This window comes from Elgaria multicarinata, chromosome 5 (assembly GCF_023053635.1).
Source record: "Elgaria multicarinata webbii isolate HBS135686 ecotype San Diego chromosome 5, rElgMul1.1.pri, whole genome shotgun sequence".
NCBI lineage: Eukaryota > Metazoa > Chordata > Lepidosauria > Squamata > Anguidae > Elgaria > Elgaria multicarinata.
The window spans coordinates 7,381,226-7,399,409 of record NC_086175.1 but is presented as its reverse complement, the minus strand read 5'-3'; the positions used below and the strand labels follow the sequence as shown (position 1 = coordinate 7,399,409).

Sequence of the window (18,184 nt, the reverse complement as noted above, 5' to 3'; positions counted from 1 at the left end):
CAGTCCTCTACTACTTTCGGAACTCTGGTTCCAGCAATGGCTAGGAGTAGCTTTTGGCGATTGCTTCTTGTAAAGAACTGCAATAATTTCTGCCCATTTTGACTGCAAGGTAGACTGATTATATAAGTCAGCAAGAAAAAAAAAGGACCGATTTAAATCAAGTTTCCCCCTGATATTTCATCATATTAGCTGTAACCTACGCCGTTGTAGCATATCTTAAAGTTTATTAATTAAATATCATTGTGGGGGTGGGGGGTGCTTGGAGGCCGCTGATAAAGCGCCGTCTGGCAGACCTGGGGGGCAGGAGGTCGGGGGGAGGGGCAGCAGGTTTTCCCCTCTCCCCGGGGTTCCTGTCAGTCTTGGGCTGCCCGCCCAGCTCGCATGAGATTAGGCCGGGGCCTGGGCTTGCTGCAGGTGAGTGGCCTCCCAGCTGGCCACCAATGGCCTCGGCTGTGCCTCGCTCATGCTGCGGACTATGGCGCTGCCCCCTTTGTGTGTGGGGGGGAGCGAAGACGCAGAAAGGGGGTTAGGATCACCTTGGAAAGTCCGGAGGAGTCGGGCGAGGGGCTTAGCCACCTGTATCAGCTGATGTTACACGTTGTTACTGTTGCTTAGCAACCTGTATCAGCTGAAGCCTTTACGGAAACATACCTAAGCGTTTTATATAGAGAGATATTTCCTAAACCATGGTGCAAATCTGACCGTTAGCTTTCTTCTCCTCTTTGCCTTGTTTCCCCTTTCTCCCTCACACTTCCGTGGCCAAGCCTCACCCTTAGAAAAAGAAAGTAGCAAAGAAAAATGAAATGCCCACGACTGCTAGCTCAAAGAAAGTTATTGGGCAGATTAAAGCAATTTATTTTTGTTGTACGTTGTGGTTTGTCAATCTGTACATTTAGACCAAATTGTATTTGCACTGTTGGTATAAAACTTTGGCTGTATCCAGGAATGGGCATAGAGAGCTCAGTATCTAATAGGCAGCTGGTACAGTTCTTTTAACAGAGGCGTTATGTGAGCATAGCTAGGAGTCCCAGTAAGCACTCTAGCTGCTGCATTCTGCACTACCTGCAGCTTCTGAACCACGCACAAAGGCAGTCCCACATAGAGCACATTGCAGAACTATAATCGCGAGGTTACCAATGCAGGGATCACCTTGGCTAGCCAAAACTCATTCAGGAATGGGCATAGTTGGCATACCAACCAAAGTTGGTCAGGAGTGCTCTGGGCCTCCAGTGACAAAGATGGATCCAGGATCATCCCCAAACTATTGCACCTACTCCTTCAGAGTGATAAGAAGGTATTAACTCAGCTTATTTATATTATTTAATATTAACCAAATTACTATTTTTTTAAAAAAACAACTTACATTGTAAAAAAATTCCAAATGTAGATTTCCAGAATCCATATCATGAATACTTTTATTAGGCCAACTCCAAGGTCACAAAATACTGTGCAAGCTTAGTATTGTTGCAAAAATCCGCCTGGGCCTCCGAGGGCAGCAGACGCCCCTGCAACCAGCTCTTACGGGCACAGGCAGACCTGTCCGGCGCTAGGAGGGACACGCGCCTGGGTGCTCACAAGCCTTTGAGAACTCTTGGGCACAGGTCCATCCTGACTTCCCTTTGCCATTAGAGCAGAGGGAGAAAATACACAATTTCCCCAGCCTTGGGGAAATGGCATGTTCCCCTCCCTCCACTGATGGGGGCCTTAACAGGCCCTTTAAAGCTTCCGCTGGTGCATGGGGGGGCGGGGAAAAACTCAACTTCCCCAAGCTGACAACCTCCATCCCTCCGATTGGAAGTTGTTGTAAGTACATGGAAGTGGCTCACAGGTGATTTATTTATTTATTTATTTATTTATTTATTTTATTTATTTATTTATTAGATTTTTATACCGCCCAATAGCCGAAGCTCTCTGGGCAGTTCACAGAAATTAAAAACCATGAGCATAAAAACAACCAACAAATTTAAAACACACATACGAAATATAATATAAAAAGCACAACCAGAATAAAACCACACAGCAAAAATTAATATAGGTTAAAATATGAGATTAAAACAGCAAAGTTTAAATTTAAGTTAAATTAGATGTTAAAATACTGAGAAAATAAAAAGGGCTTCAGCTGGCGACGGAAAGAAAACAACTCTGGGTTAAACTCATGGGTTAAATAACTCAGGATTTACCACTGTTACATGCAAAATGAAGATGCAGTTGTATGAGCACCATGATAAATAGAATGTTAAAAATTCAAATTGATAACCAGTGAAATAAATCTAACTGTATATCGTAGCTTTCCTTGAAATTCACAGGTTGAGTTTAAAAATAGCACACCTGAGCAGATAGACTTGAGAATTAGCATAGGGTTTTGCAATTTGTTGCTATTTTCTTAAAATATGGTTTCCCTCGTCATGCTGTAAATGGTGGAGATTGTATGCACCTGACAACTCATCACAACACTGTGCTGGGCTTGCCTCCAAAACCAGCCACTCAGGGAACACTTTAAATCAGGAAAGAGCAACAGTTTGGACCCTCGGACAATGAGATGAAAAATTGGTTTCTTTCTCTGTTTTCTTGCAGAAATTACTGTTATTGCATGCTTGCTTAGCAGATGAACAGATGTTAAAACATCTTTTGTTTCAACGTTTTATAGGTCGCTATGCATTCCACCTCTGGAAACCACTAGAACAAGTCATCACAGAAACAGCAAGAAAAATTTCAGCTGCTGTAAGTTTACAGCTCCTACCTTGGCTGTGAGATTAAAATATCAAGAAAGAATTTCTTTTCTTTTTCTTTTTATAAAGATACATATTTACCTATTTTATGCTACTCCCTTTAGGGGAGCCATTTTGGGTATGGACAAGAGCAGGGGCCAACCTGTTTGTTAGACAGAGGGAGGAGGGAAGGGATTGCTTATATGTCTGCCTGTGTGTTATATATATAGTTATGAGAGCAATTATTACTTGCTGGCAGGAGAAGGGATAGAGAGGTGAAGGGATTCAGGGAGCGGCTATTAGAACAATAGAGGAAGGGGGGACATATAGCGACTGGTGGCAGCTACATTGTTATGGGGCTGGGGAGCGCAACAGGGTTTTGGTTGCACCTAAGCGGAGAACCTGAGTAGCCCCAGTGACAGCCCACTGGGTTGAAGGTACTGCTGCTGAATGCCAGGTCGAAGAATGGGAAAACAACTATCATCCAGGACTTGATACTGGATGAGTGTGCTGACCTGTGTCATGGGGATCTGATTGGATGAGACTGGGGGACGAAATCTGGATAGGCATGGAGTCGGAGTCCAGGTTCCCCATCCCGCAGTCTTTCAGTTTCGAGTGGGTGTATCAGAAGGTAGGGATTCTGTTGTTGTTGTTTTATTCTTAAACTCTATTTAACAAAGCGGTTAAAAAAGTTAAAAATATATATAAAAACATACAAGTCAGACAGCATTTCTAATAAATACACAAACACGATTTCTGTAGATGCTGAACTGAGCTTGTTTCCTTCAATTTACTGTGGTCAGAGGAAGATTTGTTAAACCAGAGTTGGATGCCACATCTGTACCATTGATGCAATCGAGAAAAGGAGACCATATTTCATTGAATGGGTCATAGCTAAGTTGGCCTGACGAAACTTTGCGGTGGTAGGTTAATTTTTCAGAGCAGGCTATATCCCATACTTCCCCTTTCCATCCAGTGAGTGTAGGGCCCTTCGGATAGGGATTCTGTTGTTGTACTGCTCGCCCTGTTGCCCAACAGTCTCCCTTGCTAAGCTAACTGGGGTGGTGCTGGAGCTTTGCTGGGCTGGAGGATTCCACCATACATGTTGAGGCCACCTTGTCAGGAAGGGCTCAGGAATTCATGGCCACCATGACAACCATGGGTCTGCCCCAATTAGTATCTGGTCCCACTCATTCAGCAGGGCACCCTTTGGATCTGGTTTTCTGTGTTGGGTGGGATGATGGTGATCTGGGAGTGGAGGAACTTCCTATATTTTTGTTGTCATAGACGGATCACTACCTGATTGGACTTCACTGGGTGAATTTGATTGGACGGATCACTGGGACCCGGATCCTCTGCAGGGGCAGAGGACCAATTAAGGAGACTGTTGGATCCAGGACACAGAATGCTTTTCTGATGGGTCTTGGGGATCTTTCTATCAACTCGACAGATGATTCTGTTGAAGCCCTAGATGACCTCTGGAATGAGGAAATGCCCTGGGTTGTTGACACGATTGCTCCTCAATGTCCTCCAATGGAGTGGAGGTAAAAGAATTCCCTGGTTTTTTATGGTGAGCTAGGAGTGATGAAGTGAGTGGGACATTAACTAGAACAACATTGGCAGAAAATGAGGAACAAACCCAACTGAACATGGGCTAGAGCTCATTTGAAAACCTATTGCTTGGCATTGAGGGTGGCGAAGAACTTGTACTTCTCCACTGCATTGCATCTGCAGAGTCACCCAAAGGAGCTTTTTCATTCAAAGGCCTAAGAGGTGGGCCACTCAATAGCCTGTTGTGAACACTTTGCATAACACTTTGGAGACAAAATTGTGTTTGTGCCGACTTGGATGCCTTAGTTGACGCTGCAGGTCTGTTGGATGTAACCTTTCCCCCTGCATATTTGGTTATAATGGATACTTTCCAACTTGTACAGCCCAAGGATGTGGACACGATCCTTGGAGAGGTGAAGCCTACCACTTCTGTTCTGGTGCTTTCTGGCTTATAAAACTGGCCAGGAGGACTGACTGAGTGGGTAAGGATAGTGGTGAATCCTTCTTTACGGCAAGGTGTGAGTCCATCTTGCTTAAAAGAGGCGGTGGTAAGATATTTGTTAAAAATAACCTTCCTGAGCTCCACTGTATTGGATAATTTCCGTCTGGTATTCCATTCTTAGCAAGGTGCTGCTAGAGTGTGTGATGGCTTCTCAGCTTTAGGGATTTCTGGATGAGGCAGAAAGTGGCGGATGATCTACCCCAGAAAGTGGACAATGGGAATGTGTCCCTGTTGGTTCTGCTGGACCCCTGTTGGTTCTGTTGGATCTCTCAACAGCTTTTGATACCATCTATCACGGTATCCTTCTGAGGTGTCTGAGATGGGACTCGGAGCACTGTTATATGGTGGCTTGGGCCTTTGGAGAGTCAATTTCAGACAGTGGTGCTGGGGGATTCCTGTTCAACACCATAGCCATTGCCCTGTTGTATCCCCTCAGGGTACTACCTTATCCCCCATGCTATTTAACATATGCATGAAACTACTGGGAGAGTTTCTGGAGTTTTGGCTTTCAGTTCCACCAGTATGCTGATGCAACGCCTCTCTCTCTCTCTCTCTCTCTCTCTCTCTCTCTCTCATTTCCATCTAAATCCAAGGGAGCTGTTCTTGTTCTAAATTAATGTCTGATGTCAATAATGAACTGGATGAGGATGAACAAATTGAAGTTTAATCCAGACAAAGCAGAGGTGCTCTTGGTTAGTCAAAATACACATCAGGGAATAGGAACTCAACCTGTGCTGCATGGGGTTACGTTCCCTTGCGGTTTGGACTTGGACTTAAACCTGAATGCCCAGGTTTTGGCAGTGGCCAAAAGGAATATGTTTGTACAGCTGAGACTAGTGTGCCCACTGTACTCACAACTAAAGATGTCTGATCTAGCCATGGTCCCGTTCGGACTATTGTAATGTGCTCTATGTGGGGCTGTCTTTGAAAACTGTTTGGAAGCTTCAGCTGGTCCAGAATGCTGCAGCAACACTGTTGACTGGGTCTGGGTTCCGGTAGCACGTGACTCCATTGTTACAGCAGCTTCACTGGCTACCAGGCAGTTTCTGGGCATAATTCAAAGTGCTGTTTGTGGCCTATAAAACCCTATAGAGTTTGGGACTGCCTTCTCCCACACGAGCCTCTCCAGGTGTTAAGATCCTTGCAGGAGGCCCACCTCTTGACACTGCCATCCTCAGCAGCATGTTGGCCAGAGGAGGAAAGCCTATGAGGTCAACCCAGTGCTTTGCAATGGCTCCATATTAATTTCCCCCTTAGCTTTGTCTAGTACATGCCCATTCTCCTTAGGTCTTGTTTTTAAAACAATGTATTCAAATAATGGATTGAAATGATAAGCCATTTTTTATAACTTTTCATGTGTTTCTTAAATATTCCTCTATAGATAGAATAAGTGCATACTTCCAACTTTTAGTTTGGTCAGCTTAGCAATGTAAATCAAATTCTTGTTTGCTTAGTAGAAAACTCCATTATTACCTGAATGCAGGTGAAATTGGATTCACAAGGAGTTAATAGTCACTTTATATATTTACAGTCACACAACACATAGCTTCGCACAACCTCATCAAGTGTTCACTGGTGACTTGCTGTTACGTTTTACTGTTATTGGTTATAATCTGATTAATATTTTCAAACATAGTTCCTTGCATTTGGCTGAGCTTGAACAAGAGGGTTTCTTACTCAAAGGGCTTCTGAGAGCTTCAATTCTAGAAATCACAAATCTGTTGATCCACATATATACTTGTGTGTTATTCCATGCCAATAACAGCCCGCTATGATTTGAATCGTATCTTTTAAGACTGAGAGTGAAAAATGATTTTTCAAAACTGCAAACAGACCATATGGATTCTTTTTCCTCTTGGTTATTGTGTCAAATATGACTTGATTTTAAAAGATAAAAGATGGTCTTATCTCCTCAAGCAATAAAGTCTCTTCAACAAAAGACAAAAGGTCTTGTTCTATTGATCATGTTTCAGAATCAAATCTGAACCCTTTGTACCTGTACATTGAACCTTCATATGATATTAAAGTGTTCATACACTATAAACCAAAGGCAATATTTCTAGTTTGAAGTCTTATTCAAAAATTTATCCTAGATTTTTTGAAATAGCATTTATGATGCCAATTCCCCCACTCATGTTTCTTGTTTTTTATCCACAGTATATATTTTAATAACATTCTTAATACTGCTCCAATATCTAGAGAGATCCTCCCCAAACCATGCTATGAATTTGCATAATTGTCCAATACCATGAATTTAGAACTTCAGAACCATCTGATCCGACTACAGTAACATCGTGGGCATAGTCCAAGGTTAAGCACTTTTAAATTCCACTAATTTCAGTGGGATTGTTGGGTACATATCGCAGTTTCTCCCATTGAAATCCCATTGGCTGGATCTTGCTTCCTGTATTCCCAGATAAACGAAGCAAATATCCCTTGGCATCCTTTTATGACTGTTTCTGCTATGTAAATTGATAGTTTTTAAACCAAGGAATATTTTTTAAAGAACATTCATCTGGAATACTGAAAAGATCAGATATTTTTTCACTGTTTTTAAATATTGACTAAAAATACTTTTAAGCATTTTACTACAAATGCACACAGAAACAGGTAGATATTTTACAGTAGAAGTTGCCCAACTGATATTTGGAAAGCATGAAACCCATTCCTAAAGTTGCCAGTCACATTTAAGGATAGTATTTTCTCGTGTCCAAAAATGAACCTCATATCCTGAAAGATTGCTAACATCTACAAGAACTACTAAGCATTGATAATGATAGCATCAAAACAAATTAATCTTTCTCTTGTGCCTCTTTCCGTGTTCTCTGGTCATTCACCTCTATTTTCAAAAGTAGGTCATTCACTTCTATTTACCAAAGGCGTGCTGTGGAATACAAACCATAGATGGCTGGAAGTTGTCCTAAAGGATTTGTATTACTTTTACTGTCCCATCTATGAAGGTTGTGCTTTACAGTTTCATAACCAAAACAGCCAAACTTCATGTGCTGTCCCTGGAATGTTGGTTTAGTATCTCCTACAGTTTTAAAATACAGAACTAGCCTAACTAATTGGCAACCTCAGGTAGCTGCTTGAAAGATTGGGGAAGTGGTGCCCTAGGAGAGGGTCAGCCTTTCCTCCTATGCCTTTTCTAATGCAACCTGCCCCTCCCCAGTTGCTATTAGTTCCATAGATGAAAAGCTAACACAAGGTACAGACAGATCTGTCTTTCTTATCTTGCGGAGCGTAGGTTTGGTTACTGTTGAGCCATAGCTTCCTGGCTTCAAAATGAATGTGCCAGGATGATCCATATAACAGAAATGATCCATATAACAGAACTGAGGTCGCTGTACTTCACACTTCCATCTTGTCTCCCATACAGAATCTTTCTTCCTATTATAAAGGCGGATTTGAACAGAAAATGAATCGGCGAGAAGCTAGTCTTATTTTAGGCGTAAGGTAAGTGTTCTTTATTGAAACAGAATCTATTCAGTTCCCAAATCTTAAAGAAGAATGGTATAAAATGTAGGACAGAAACACTCCACTCAGTAACTTTAATTAAAGCACACTAAAAGAAGTGGCACACACTCAACTACTCAACAATGTACAACAACAGTACTTTATTGCTTGGGTCCAAGGACCATTGCAAGATAAAAACAATATCAATCATTAAAACAGTAAAAAGGTGGATAAAATTAAACAAAATGCAGCTTATGCAACCATAAAACATTGCAATTAAAAGGCTAAAAGAAGAGTTAAAATATTGTCAAGGTGCAATTTTAAAATGCTCAGATCTCTGAGTTACTATGGCCCTTCACAGAAAGAGAATCAGGTGAATAGAGGAACTTTTCTCTCCACCATGCAGCTTTAGTCGCAAGCACTGCAACCTTTTGAACAATGAATTGATTTTCTGATTGTAGAAGGAAGTCCGGTTTGTGTGATATACGCCAATATTTCATTATCTTTAGAAAAGTATCTAAATAATTTTCTCTAATATCAGAGTATAATCTAACCTACACTCAAGCACATAATTATTTAGATTCAGAACTGGATGTCACACAACTACTCAGTTTGCTATCTGTTAGGAAAAGTTAGGCTGTTCGAAAGATGTAACTATATAGATTTACCTTGATATACTTCTCTTCTGCCAATGCACTCAAGGTGGGTTACAAAATAAAATAATGTTTATGCACTATTAGACCCAATGCAAAAGGAATGGGGATTGAAGAGATAAATGGGCAAATCTGAGTACTATTTCTTACGTATTAAAAACAGTCTTAAATAGCATGCATAGCTATTACCCTTCTTCAATTCTGCACATGTTTAATCCAGCATGGTTTATGCAGAACTTAGACTCCTGAAAATCTATGCAGAAAATATGACTTTTAAGCACAAACCAAACCAAACCAATAGTGGTTATTAACTTGCCTGAGTTGCATAACTTTTCTGTGAAAAACCATACAATTGTGAATTGTACTGCTAAATCTCAGCATTCCAGTAGTTGATTCCTTCCATTGTTTGGAATGGATGGAGCTGTGCCGTTCATTTGTATTCCTACAGCAGAAGCTGAAAGGCCAACCATCAGTGTATGGAAAGGCCTTGCAGAGGGTTTCCTTCGTGAAGGTCTTGGCACTGCTGAAGGGCAAAATCCAATATGGAGATGGTGCTCAACACTGATGGTGAACCGTTGCTGTAGGAAAGTCGCAATATAAAAAAATAAGCATTGAATCCTCAGTGCAAACCACAGGCCTCTCCTGTGCACGTGTCGATTATTGATGGAATGCATACATTTGCAATTGGTTGCTGCTGGTTGAGGAATCACAGTTCACCTTTGCCTAGGGAAAGGCAGGCTCTTACCCAGGGATGGGTGCCTCCACAACTGCTGGCACTGTTGGCTGTGTTACTGACCAGTTGCCAGCCCAAGTGATTACACATGTGTGCAGATGTGGGTGGATCGCTCTCAAAGTCCCCTAGACACAAAGCACAAAGCCAGGCTGGTCACCGGTAGACCACATTACACCAGTCTTAAAATCTCTTCACTGGCTGCCAATTAGTTTCCGGGCAAAGTATAAAGTCTTGGTTATCACCTTTAAAGCCCTACATGGTTTGGGTCCAGGCTACCTGCGGGATCGCCTTCTCCCGTACAATCCGCCCCGCACACTCAGGTCCTCTGACAACTATTACCCAGAGGACCTTTTCTTCTGCTGCTCCCAGACTGTGGAATGGCCTGCCAGAGGAGACTCATCAACTTCACAGTCTAATAGCATTGAAGAAAGCTATAAAGACTGATCTCTTCTGGCAAGCCTATCCAGTGGAATTTTAAGATGTGTTTAGAATGTTTTTAGGATGTTTTAACTATGTATCTTATGTTTTAATTCAGTTTTCTGTATTTTATATTTACTGTTGTTCCCTGCTTCAATCGAAATGGAGAGGCAGATAAGAAATAATTTATTATTATTATTATTATTATTATTATTATTATTATTATTATTTTGAAGTTATTTTTTTCTTCAAGGGTGCAATGTTTTCTTTTGCCCACCAGATGGCAAAGATCTCTAGACTTTGTTTTTCAGAAGCAAACACATGGGTAATTTACAGTCTGCAAGACTCATTATGTATGTTAAGCGCTCTAAATTTATCTTTTACAGTCCATCCGCTAGTAAAACCAAGATTAGAACTGCCCACAGACAAATCATGATTTTGAATCACCCTGATAAAGGTATGCTAATATTAGTTGATAGGTAACAGGCTGCCTGATCCTCTTTGTTCAGTGATTAGTCTTGCACTTGGTAGCTAAATTCACAAATTCTATGCACTGTATTTCAAAGCAAGTCTTAGAGTGTTACCTGCAGTATGTTTAGCTTGTATAAAAACAGATTCACATCCCGCCTACATAAACCATAGCAGGGAATGAAGTGGCTGCCTTTGGGGTCATTCACTAGATCACAAGCCTAACTAGCTGTCAAGCAGGGAGTTTCTGGAACTGCTATGTCAAGCTGTTAGCTTTGGAAGAAGGGAAAACGTTAGCCATGAAGCTGTGGAAAAAATGTCTTTGCAGCCATAAATAGACATTTTTGAGCAGGGTGTTATAGAAATGACAAATATATGTGCTACATTTTAGTGCTCTTAAAAACTATAACACCAGCTACAGATGTTTTAAGTAGCCAGGTTTTTAATGTAAACATATCTCCCCCAAAAGCTCTTATTATAACTTTAACTACACTACAGCTGGTTGAGAAGGAAAGCCCATATGTTCATTGCTGCTTGTACTCTAATACAACAGATGGTTGAGGGTTGCACAGTATTTAAAAAGCCAAAAAGGAGGAAGTGAAGATTTTTATATCTCGCTGACAGATTTATAGTTTATTCCTTCTCATTTCAGGAGTATAAAATTAATTCTGACCTCATTAAGGTGAAAGGTGTGGCAAATACAATTGCTCTCTTTGTTTTCTTGCTTGCTTTTCTTTCACTGGTTATTCTTAATAACTGTCTTTTTTTTGCTAACTAATTGTAATCCGCTCCGAGAGCCTTTTTTTGGCTGAGGAGTGGGGTATAAATATGACAAATAATAAATTAATGTATTGAGATTTGCTGTGTGATCTAGTCGTAGATAAAATACATTTGGATGTAAACAATTGTAATTATGATGAGACAGTGATCAAAATACTGCCACTCTTGAGTTAACTTCGCATGTTCTATTGCTCCGTAGCCCCTGGGGATGTCACGGTCAGGCACCTGATTTCATTTCAAAATGCGCCTTTTCCCCCAATTGCAGTGCAGTGGAGGGGGTTTACCACATCACATAACTCTAGTGACTGCTCAGCTGCCACTTAGATTTGTACAAAGGCCTTTTGAGAGAATACCAGGCACAAGTTCTTTTCCACCCACCCCCATCAGTCCTTCCCAAGTTTTGTTTTTTTACTCTGTCCTTGTCTCTATTCTTTTGACACAAGCATTGTTATATCCAATCGTCTAATACATGCTCTTTTGAAACACCTACTTTGTTTGTGTCTGCATTGGGCATTTTCTGGGGTTGTGGTGCACTTTTAAGTGTATCCAATCTATCAAGTCCCACAACTAGAGATGTAAAATTTTCAGAAATTTTGAAACGATGGGAAAAACCCAGTTTTTCCCTGTTGTTTTTTTTCCCCTCAGGAAAAAAATGGAAATTTTGGGAAAAATTGAAAATATATAAGCAGTATTAGCACTTTTTATAGATTGAAAGTCATTTTGTTACTTTAGGAACATAAAATGTAATTATGTCCAAGTTGGTTTGGCATAAAATTACATTTGGTATATTAAAAGTATAGTGTATTCAAGCAATTATTTCAAATTGAATTTACTTTTATAAATTTTTAGGGTTTTTGGTAACAAGTATAGGTACAAGCTCCTGAACTGTAAGGAACCTCTATGGTTTTGGGGGCTTATGAGGAGCAGGCAAAAACACACACAATTAAAACAAACAAACAGAAGAAACTATCAACATTAGTCACAAAGAAAATTATTTATGTCTCTGCTAGTCCTCCAGAGTGTCAAGCAGACATAAAGCACCTATTCCCATAAAAAGAACTGAGAAAAAGATTCAATGAATATGCATGAAATTTAATCAGACTCATTTTCTGAGCTATAGCCATCACTATCAGTTTCAGTCTCTGCTTTAATGGCAGTGCCCCCTAGAGGCAGAAATGCATCTTGCTCTTGCTTTTGAGAGTTGTAGTCTCAGTTTGCAACCTAGGACTTGCTTGTCCTTGGTGCACAGAAATCGTAATAATCTAATACTGTATATAGTTTTTAGAAATCATTTGGAGAAGTAAATATATGAGCACCTTGTCTTAAACATTTTATTCATCTTGATAGAATAAAACATTCCATAATCTATTTTTTCTTTGTTATTTTCAGTTTTTCAGAAAAAAAGCAAAGAAGTCTTTGGAACAAAATGGGGGGAAATGGGTTTTTCCCCCTGAATTTTTCCATTTCCCCCCCAAGCATTCACATCTCAATCCACAACACTAGTGTTGCTCCTCATAATTATATGGCTAGTGTACTGTATGCTGTACGCTCTTCACCACTTGAAGAGCAGTATCTACTTGGGATGCTTCCACTTATCACAATTTCTATCTTTTCAGGCTGAGACCCTAATCAATTTTCCAGAAACCTTAGTGGAATAATACTGTGTGGCTATCAGACTGCACTATGCGTCTGAATAAATGTTGGAGCCAGTTTCTGAATTGCTACTGCTTACCCATGTTAGGATTGCATTTGTACCTTCTTAGATCTAGAAAAAAAATCTGTTGACAGAAGTGATTACTGTAAAATCTCCTGACAAGAGAATATAATATCAAAGCATTACAAATGCAATTACTATGTTGATATTCTGTTCTTTCTTAGAATCTTAGAATCCTAGAATAGCAGAGTTGGAAGGGGCCTACAAGGCCATCGAGTCCAACCCCCTGCTCAATGCAGGAATCCACCCTAAAGCATCCCTGACAGATGGTCATCCATCTGCCTCTTGAAGGCCTCTAGTGTGGGAGAGCCCACAACCTCCCTAGGTAACTGATTCCATTGCCGTACTGCTCTAACAGTCAGGAAGTTTTTCCTGATGTCCAGCTGGAATCTGGCTTCCTTTAACTTGATCGTTCTAGAAGCTCAGGGCAGTGTTCATAGTTCTCTCCCCCTAGTTTTTCCTAACCCTGTGGAGTAGCTTAGACTTGAAGAGAATGATTGGCAGTAGTCAACCACTTGGAAATACGTTCTCTACCCGGGGTTCCAATGCTAGTTTGTCGAACTCCTTGTCACCAGCATGCTTGCATTCACACAACCTTTCTCTCATTCTCTTCAGAGTTTAGGCCTTCTCCAAATTTCAGCCCCACTCCCCCTTTTTATTCTCAGGATGGTTGTTCACTGCAACATCCCACTGATTACTTTGCCACCTCACTAGGATCTGGTTTCCTTTCTAGACTTTCAACTCTTTGTGGGGAAATCCCAGGCACAGCAACAGAGCTCCACTTTTCTTTTACACTCCCCATATCTTCTACACTCTCAACTCCACTTAGAGAAACTATGTTCAATCCATATTAGCAAAAAGCATAAATTATTAGGCTGGTAAAGGTGCCCTTGCCTTCACACATGTGTGTGCTGTAGATCCAGTTTGAAAGTGCATCTTAGCACTCAATCTTGTTTCTATGATGCTAAGAGTTAATGTTATGCAAGATGTGAACTGTGCAAAAGGCATTTGCCTGTGCAGGGTGCCATGTGCCCAGCATCATGTTTCAAAGGTTTTTCCCCCCTTAATCTGTGCACTGGCTTGTATGTGTGCAGCATTTACACACCTGTGTTCCTTCCCTCCAGGCTCTAAGAGGCTGGTAAGCAGATGCTACACATGAAGGGGTCACCGCACGGGTTACAGACATTTTTAAAAAAACAAGATAACTAAGTATGGCTTTCATTTGGCCTCACAAGCGCTTTCCGCGTACCACACGTCTCGTATAAATGGGTTCTAAAACGGATATCTTGCCCTGTGCTTCCACGGTGTGTTATTCCTCCGAACAGATGCTTAGAAAGGGTTGTTCTCAATGTTCTGTTTTGGAAAGCACATTTTCACGGACAAGCGTCTAGGTGTGTGCGCGACAGCCTGGTGAGCTCATGACAGCAGTCCTTCGGATGTTGTTTTCAGCAGCGGGAGGCAGATGGTTGGCACTCGAGGGGAGAGTAAAAAAAAAAACCAAACACCAAGACTGCTGAACTGTAATCAAATTGTTAGATGGACTGGAAAGCAATGGCAGTGTCGAGGACTGGGAAGAGGAAGGCATTCTATGTTTCAATAGCTTTAATGTGACACTCTTGGCTAGTATGCCTGTGCCTTAAATCAAGAATAGGACACACATGCTGTGTGCACTGAATTATTTTATATTAAAATTCTTACTGGGGATTTCCTTCAAAGAATGTTGTCAGAAATTAAATAAAATAGGCAGGAGTGCCTTAAGCTACCCGGGGCCTGATCACAGTCTTTAATGCTGTTACTGCACACAGATATAGCTGCTCTGGTAGAATTGATCCTGGGAAAAGACACCTTAACTTTTCTTCCTGTTGAAGGCAGTTGTCGTCCCCCAGTAATATCTAGAGTTTAAACCCCAGTGCTAAACTAGAAAGACTTCAAAGTCATCATCATTAGTGCTTCGCTATATGACAGTAGAGCCAGGCCTTAGCTAGACCTAAGGTTTATCCTGGGGTCGTCCCTGCCTGATCCCGGGATCCCCTGTGTGTCATTTACATGAACAGGGATGACCCCGGGACGATACCGGGATAAACCTTAGGTCTAGCTAAGGCCTCAATCTGTGAACTTTCCCAGTCCTGCCCTTCACCCCACCACTCCCAGGTAGCAGAAGATTCCCACAAGCTGTTCGTGGGGCATGTGCAAATAAATGCCTCATAATATTATGCAAGCAGCTTATACGGAAAGCTCTGAGATGCAGCGCTCCCACATTTTGCCTGTGAGAGAACCCGTTCCTCAATCCCACAAGGCATCAGCCTGTGAATGGAAGCATGGCTGGAGCTGTTGGGCTCATCCGGTGTTTTTGAAAATGTAACAACTGCCTGTAAGATCGTGGTTTCCTATTGTTTATGTCAATCTCTTATGTCAATTTCTTGCTAGAAAGTTAATGAAACTTAATTTGTGCAACGGCATATAAAATGTGCTTCCAATAACTAAGGATTATGCTATTCTTAAGGTACATACAGCGTTATGTGGTGTTCACTTTATTTTTCCCCCTTTTTATTCAGGTGGCTCTCCGTACTTAGCAACAAAAATCAATGAAGCAAAAGATTTGTTGGAATCAAGCTGTAAACATTAAGACCCCAGGATTTCTGTTTTGAGAAACTTTTTATTATGCCTAGGGAACCTCAAATAGGCTATTCAACAACTTCCCATGTAGCTGCTTTCCATTCTGTATTAAATGGTGCTAGAACTAGTCTTCAGCTGCAGTATCATTAATAGAGTTTTAAGAATATTTGAAGATGCAATTTGAAGTATTTAATAATAAAAGTCAATTTTGCATTAAAAACCTCATTTGTGTCTATCTTGTAGGGAAAGTACATTACATGGATATTACACCTGAACTGTAACACCATCGTGCAGAAAAGTTTTAATACTGGTACTATCTCTTTTTTATAGTGTGCTTGCACATATTTTTCTACATTTACTTTGAGAAGTTGAGTTTGTAATAATGATTATACCACTGTGTATAATGGATAGAATGCTGGACTTGGACCTGAGTTCAAATTCCCATTATCCATATCTATTTGCTATTTATTTTAAATATTTCTGGGCTGCATTTTAAGGACAAAAGCCATCCAGTAATACAATCCATATAATAATAAAAGAGCAAATATTAATAAAATCAATATACATCTGCAATGTTAACAAACATCTAGCCAAAAACATGTTGGGATGATGGGAGCAGTGAGGATTCAGCCACCCTCATAAATCCTGCATCAACTACTGAGGGTCTGTTCTATTCCGTTTAGCTCCAGCCGTGAGCTTCAGGTTGTTTCAGGGTTTCCAAGGAGACAAAAGTAGCCAGACTCACAGGTTTGCTTACAAGGAAACGAATTTATTGGCATATTTCAGCACATTCAAGCATATCCCAATAAAGTGGACCAGACTGCGAAAGCTCTCTGCACAGAAGACCCTTCAAGCAGTCTGGACCCCGCACCCCTGGGCACAAGAACAATGATAGCATAACTGAACTTGGCACAGCTGCCAAGTTAAGCAAGTGATTAATTGCATGGGATTAATAACAAAGCAGCTCTTCTCATCATGAAAATCTATAGCGTAAGTCTACATTGTTGTTGATAAACAAAGCACTACTTGGCATTTCTTTGGCACACATAAGCATCCTCTTCACCAAGGTGCACTTACTAATTGGATGGCAAGACTGGAATGTCAGCTCATTAGAGCCTCCAGATACAGTATCAGGCTACATACATAAGACCCTTGCTGTTCTCATGAGATCACTGTAATTGTGCTTTTGAACCATCTTTCCCTTAACACAAAGGAATGGTACAGAAGCCAATAACAGTTTGCTAGCTTAGAAGCAGAAGCAGCCATTCACCCAGAAGCCTCTGCAGGCAGCCATGGTTTGCAAGCCTCCAGGCCATACAGGGTCCATTACCAATCTTCCAGGTCTTGGCTAGTGGTGGAGGAAGGCACTGCCTGCCTCTGATTCTATCCATCTGCCCCCCATCGGAAAATTGCTGACCTAAGCTGCTATTAAGAGATACTATGACAGCCGTCTCCTCCAATTACAGTTCATGTACATTGTCCTTAGGGTGAAGGCTTTGTGGCCCACTCAGTACTATTTCCTGTAAGAGGATCCTCTGCCAAAAAAAAAATCCCCAGTGTCTGGCCATTATTAGACTGGGCACAGAGTTCTATGGACCCACTCATTCCTACATATTTTTACTTTCCAACAATAACATATCTACCTTCTATAGTGACACTGTAATCTATCATTGATTTACTTTTGAGACAACTAATGCAATGTTATCCAAAACCTTGGTAATGTTATTGTTTATCTAATGTATTTTTTCATATCTCTGACAATCTGCTACCTTATGAAAAAATGTCATTGTGTTGGTCTCGTATGGAATGTTTTTTATTCAAAACATTATCTACAAATGATCTTTTATTCGAGGGTATGATATATTTTTGTCTCAATTTCTATACCTTACTGAATTCCATTTAAATTAATTCCTGTAAATCTTCCATGCTCATTGAAGGTCTAATTTGCTTTTTAGTCATAAAGGCAGGTGTGAGCAGGAAAACTAAAGTTTCTCTGTCCCTAGTGCAATCTGTATGTTATCTGGCCTTTTGCCCAAAAGCAGAATTGCTCTGTTAGGCAATGAAAATGTTCTCTCGGCTGATTTTATAAGTTGATGAGAGCTGCTGTTCCCATCTGAATGCTCTCTTTTGTTGCTGAGGAAAAGACTTTATTAAAAACTCCCATAAAATTTTTAATGGAAACATAAATAAATGTAAAACTGTTAGTATTGCTTTGTACTTTAAATTAATCTCCCCTTTGCTGGTGTTATTACCTTCTATCTCTTCTGTGGCTCTTCTCCTCTTCACCCAACTTAACAATGTTCACCCTGCTGTGTGGATATATGTCCGCTTGCCTCTTTAAGGTTAGGAAAGGGCTTTGTCTTTTTCTATCTTATCTATTTTCCAAATTAGATTTCCTTTAGATTAGACTATGTTTTAGATTACAAGGTCTCCATGTACCCTTGTGAGAAGATCTAATTAATTAAACTGCTTACAACATGCGGTAGCATGGACGTGCGGTAGAACTAACCACAACCCTAAATTCTGTGGTACTTTTCAAGATCACGGCTCTGAGCTGAGAAAAATAACAAATCCAAAGTAACAAAA

General features: G+C 40.7%; 1 protein-coding gene across 1 annotated transcript in view; it reads left to right on the top strand.

Annotated features, from left to right (window-relative positions):
- The window catches only part of DNAJC15 (DnaJ heat shock protein family (Hsp40) member C15), a 32,997-nt gene extending 17,174 nt beyond the window's left edge, over positions 1 to 15,823 (top strand). Inside the window, exons 3-6 of the mRNA XM_063127418.1 lie at positions 2,648 to 2,721; positions 8,141 to 8,217; positions 10,407 to 10,477; positions 15,538 to 15,823. Coding sequence (XP_062983488.1) covers positions 2,648 to 2,721; positions 8,141 to 8,217; positions 10,407 to 10,477; positions 15,538 to 15,608 — 293 coding nt within the window. The 3' untranslated portion in view covers positions 15,609 to 15,823. The remainder of the gene's footprint in view (positions 1 to 2,647; positions 2,722 to 8,140; positions 8,218 to 10,406; positions 10,478 to 15,537) is intronic.
- Positions 15,824 to 18,184: the final 2,361 nt, after the last annotated feature.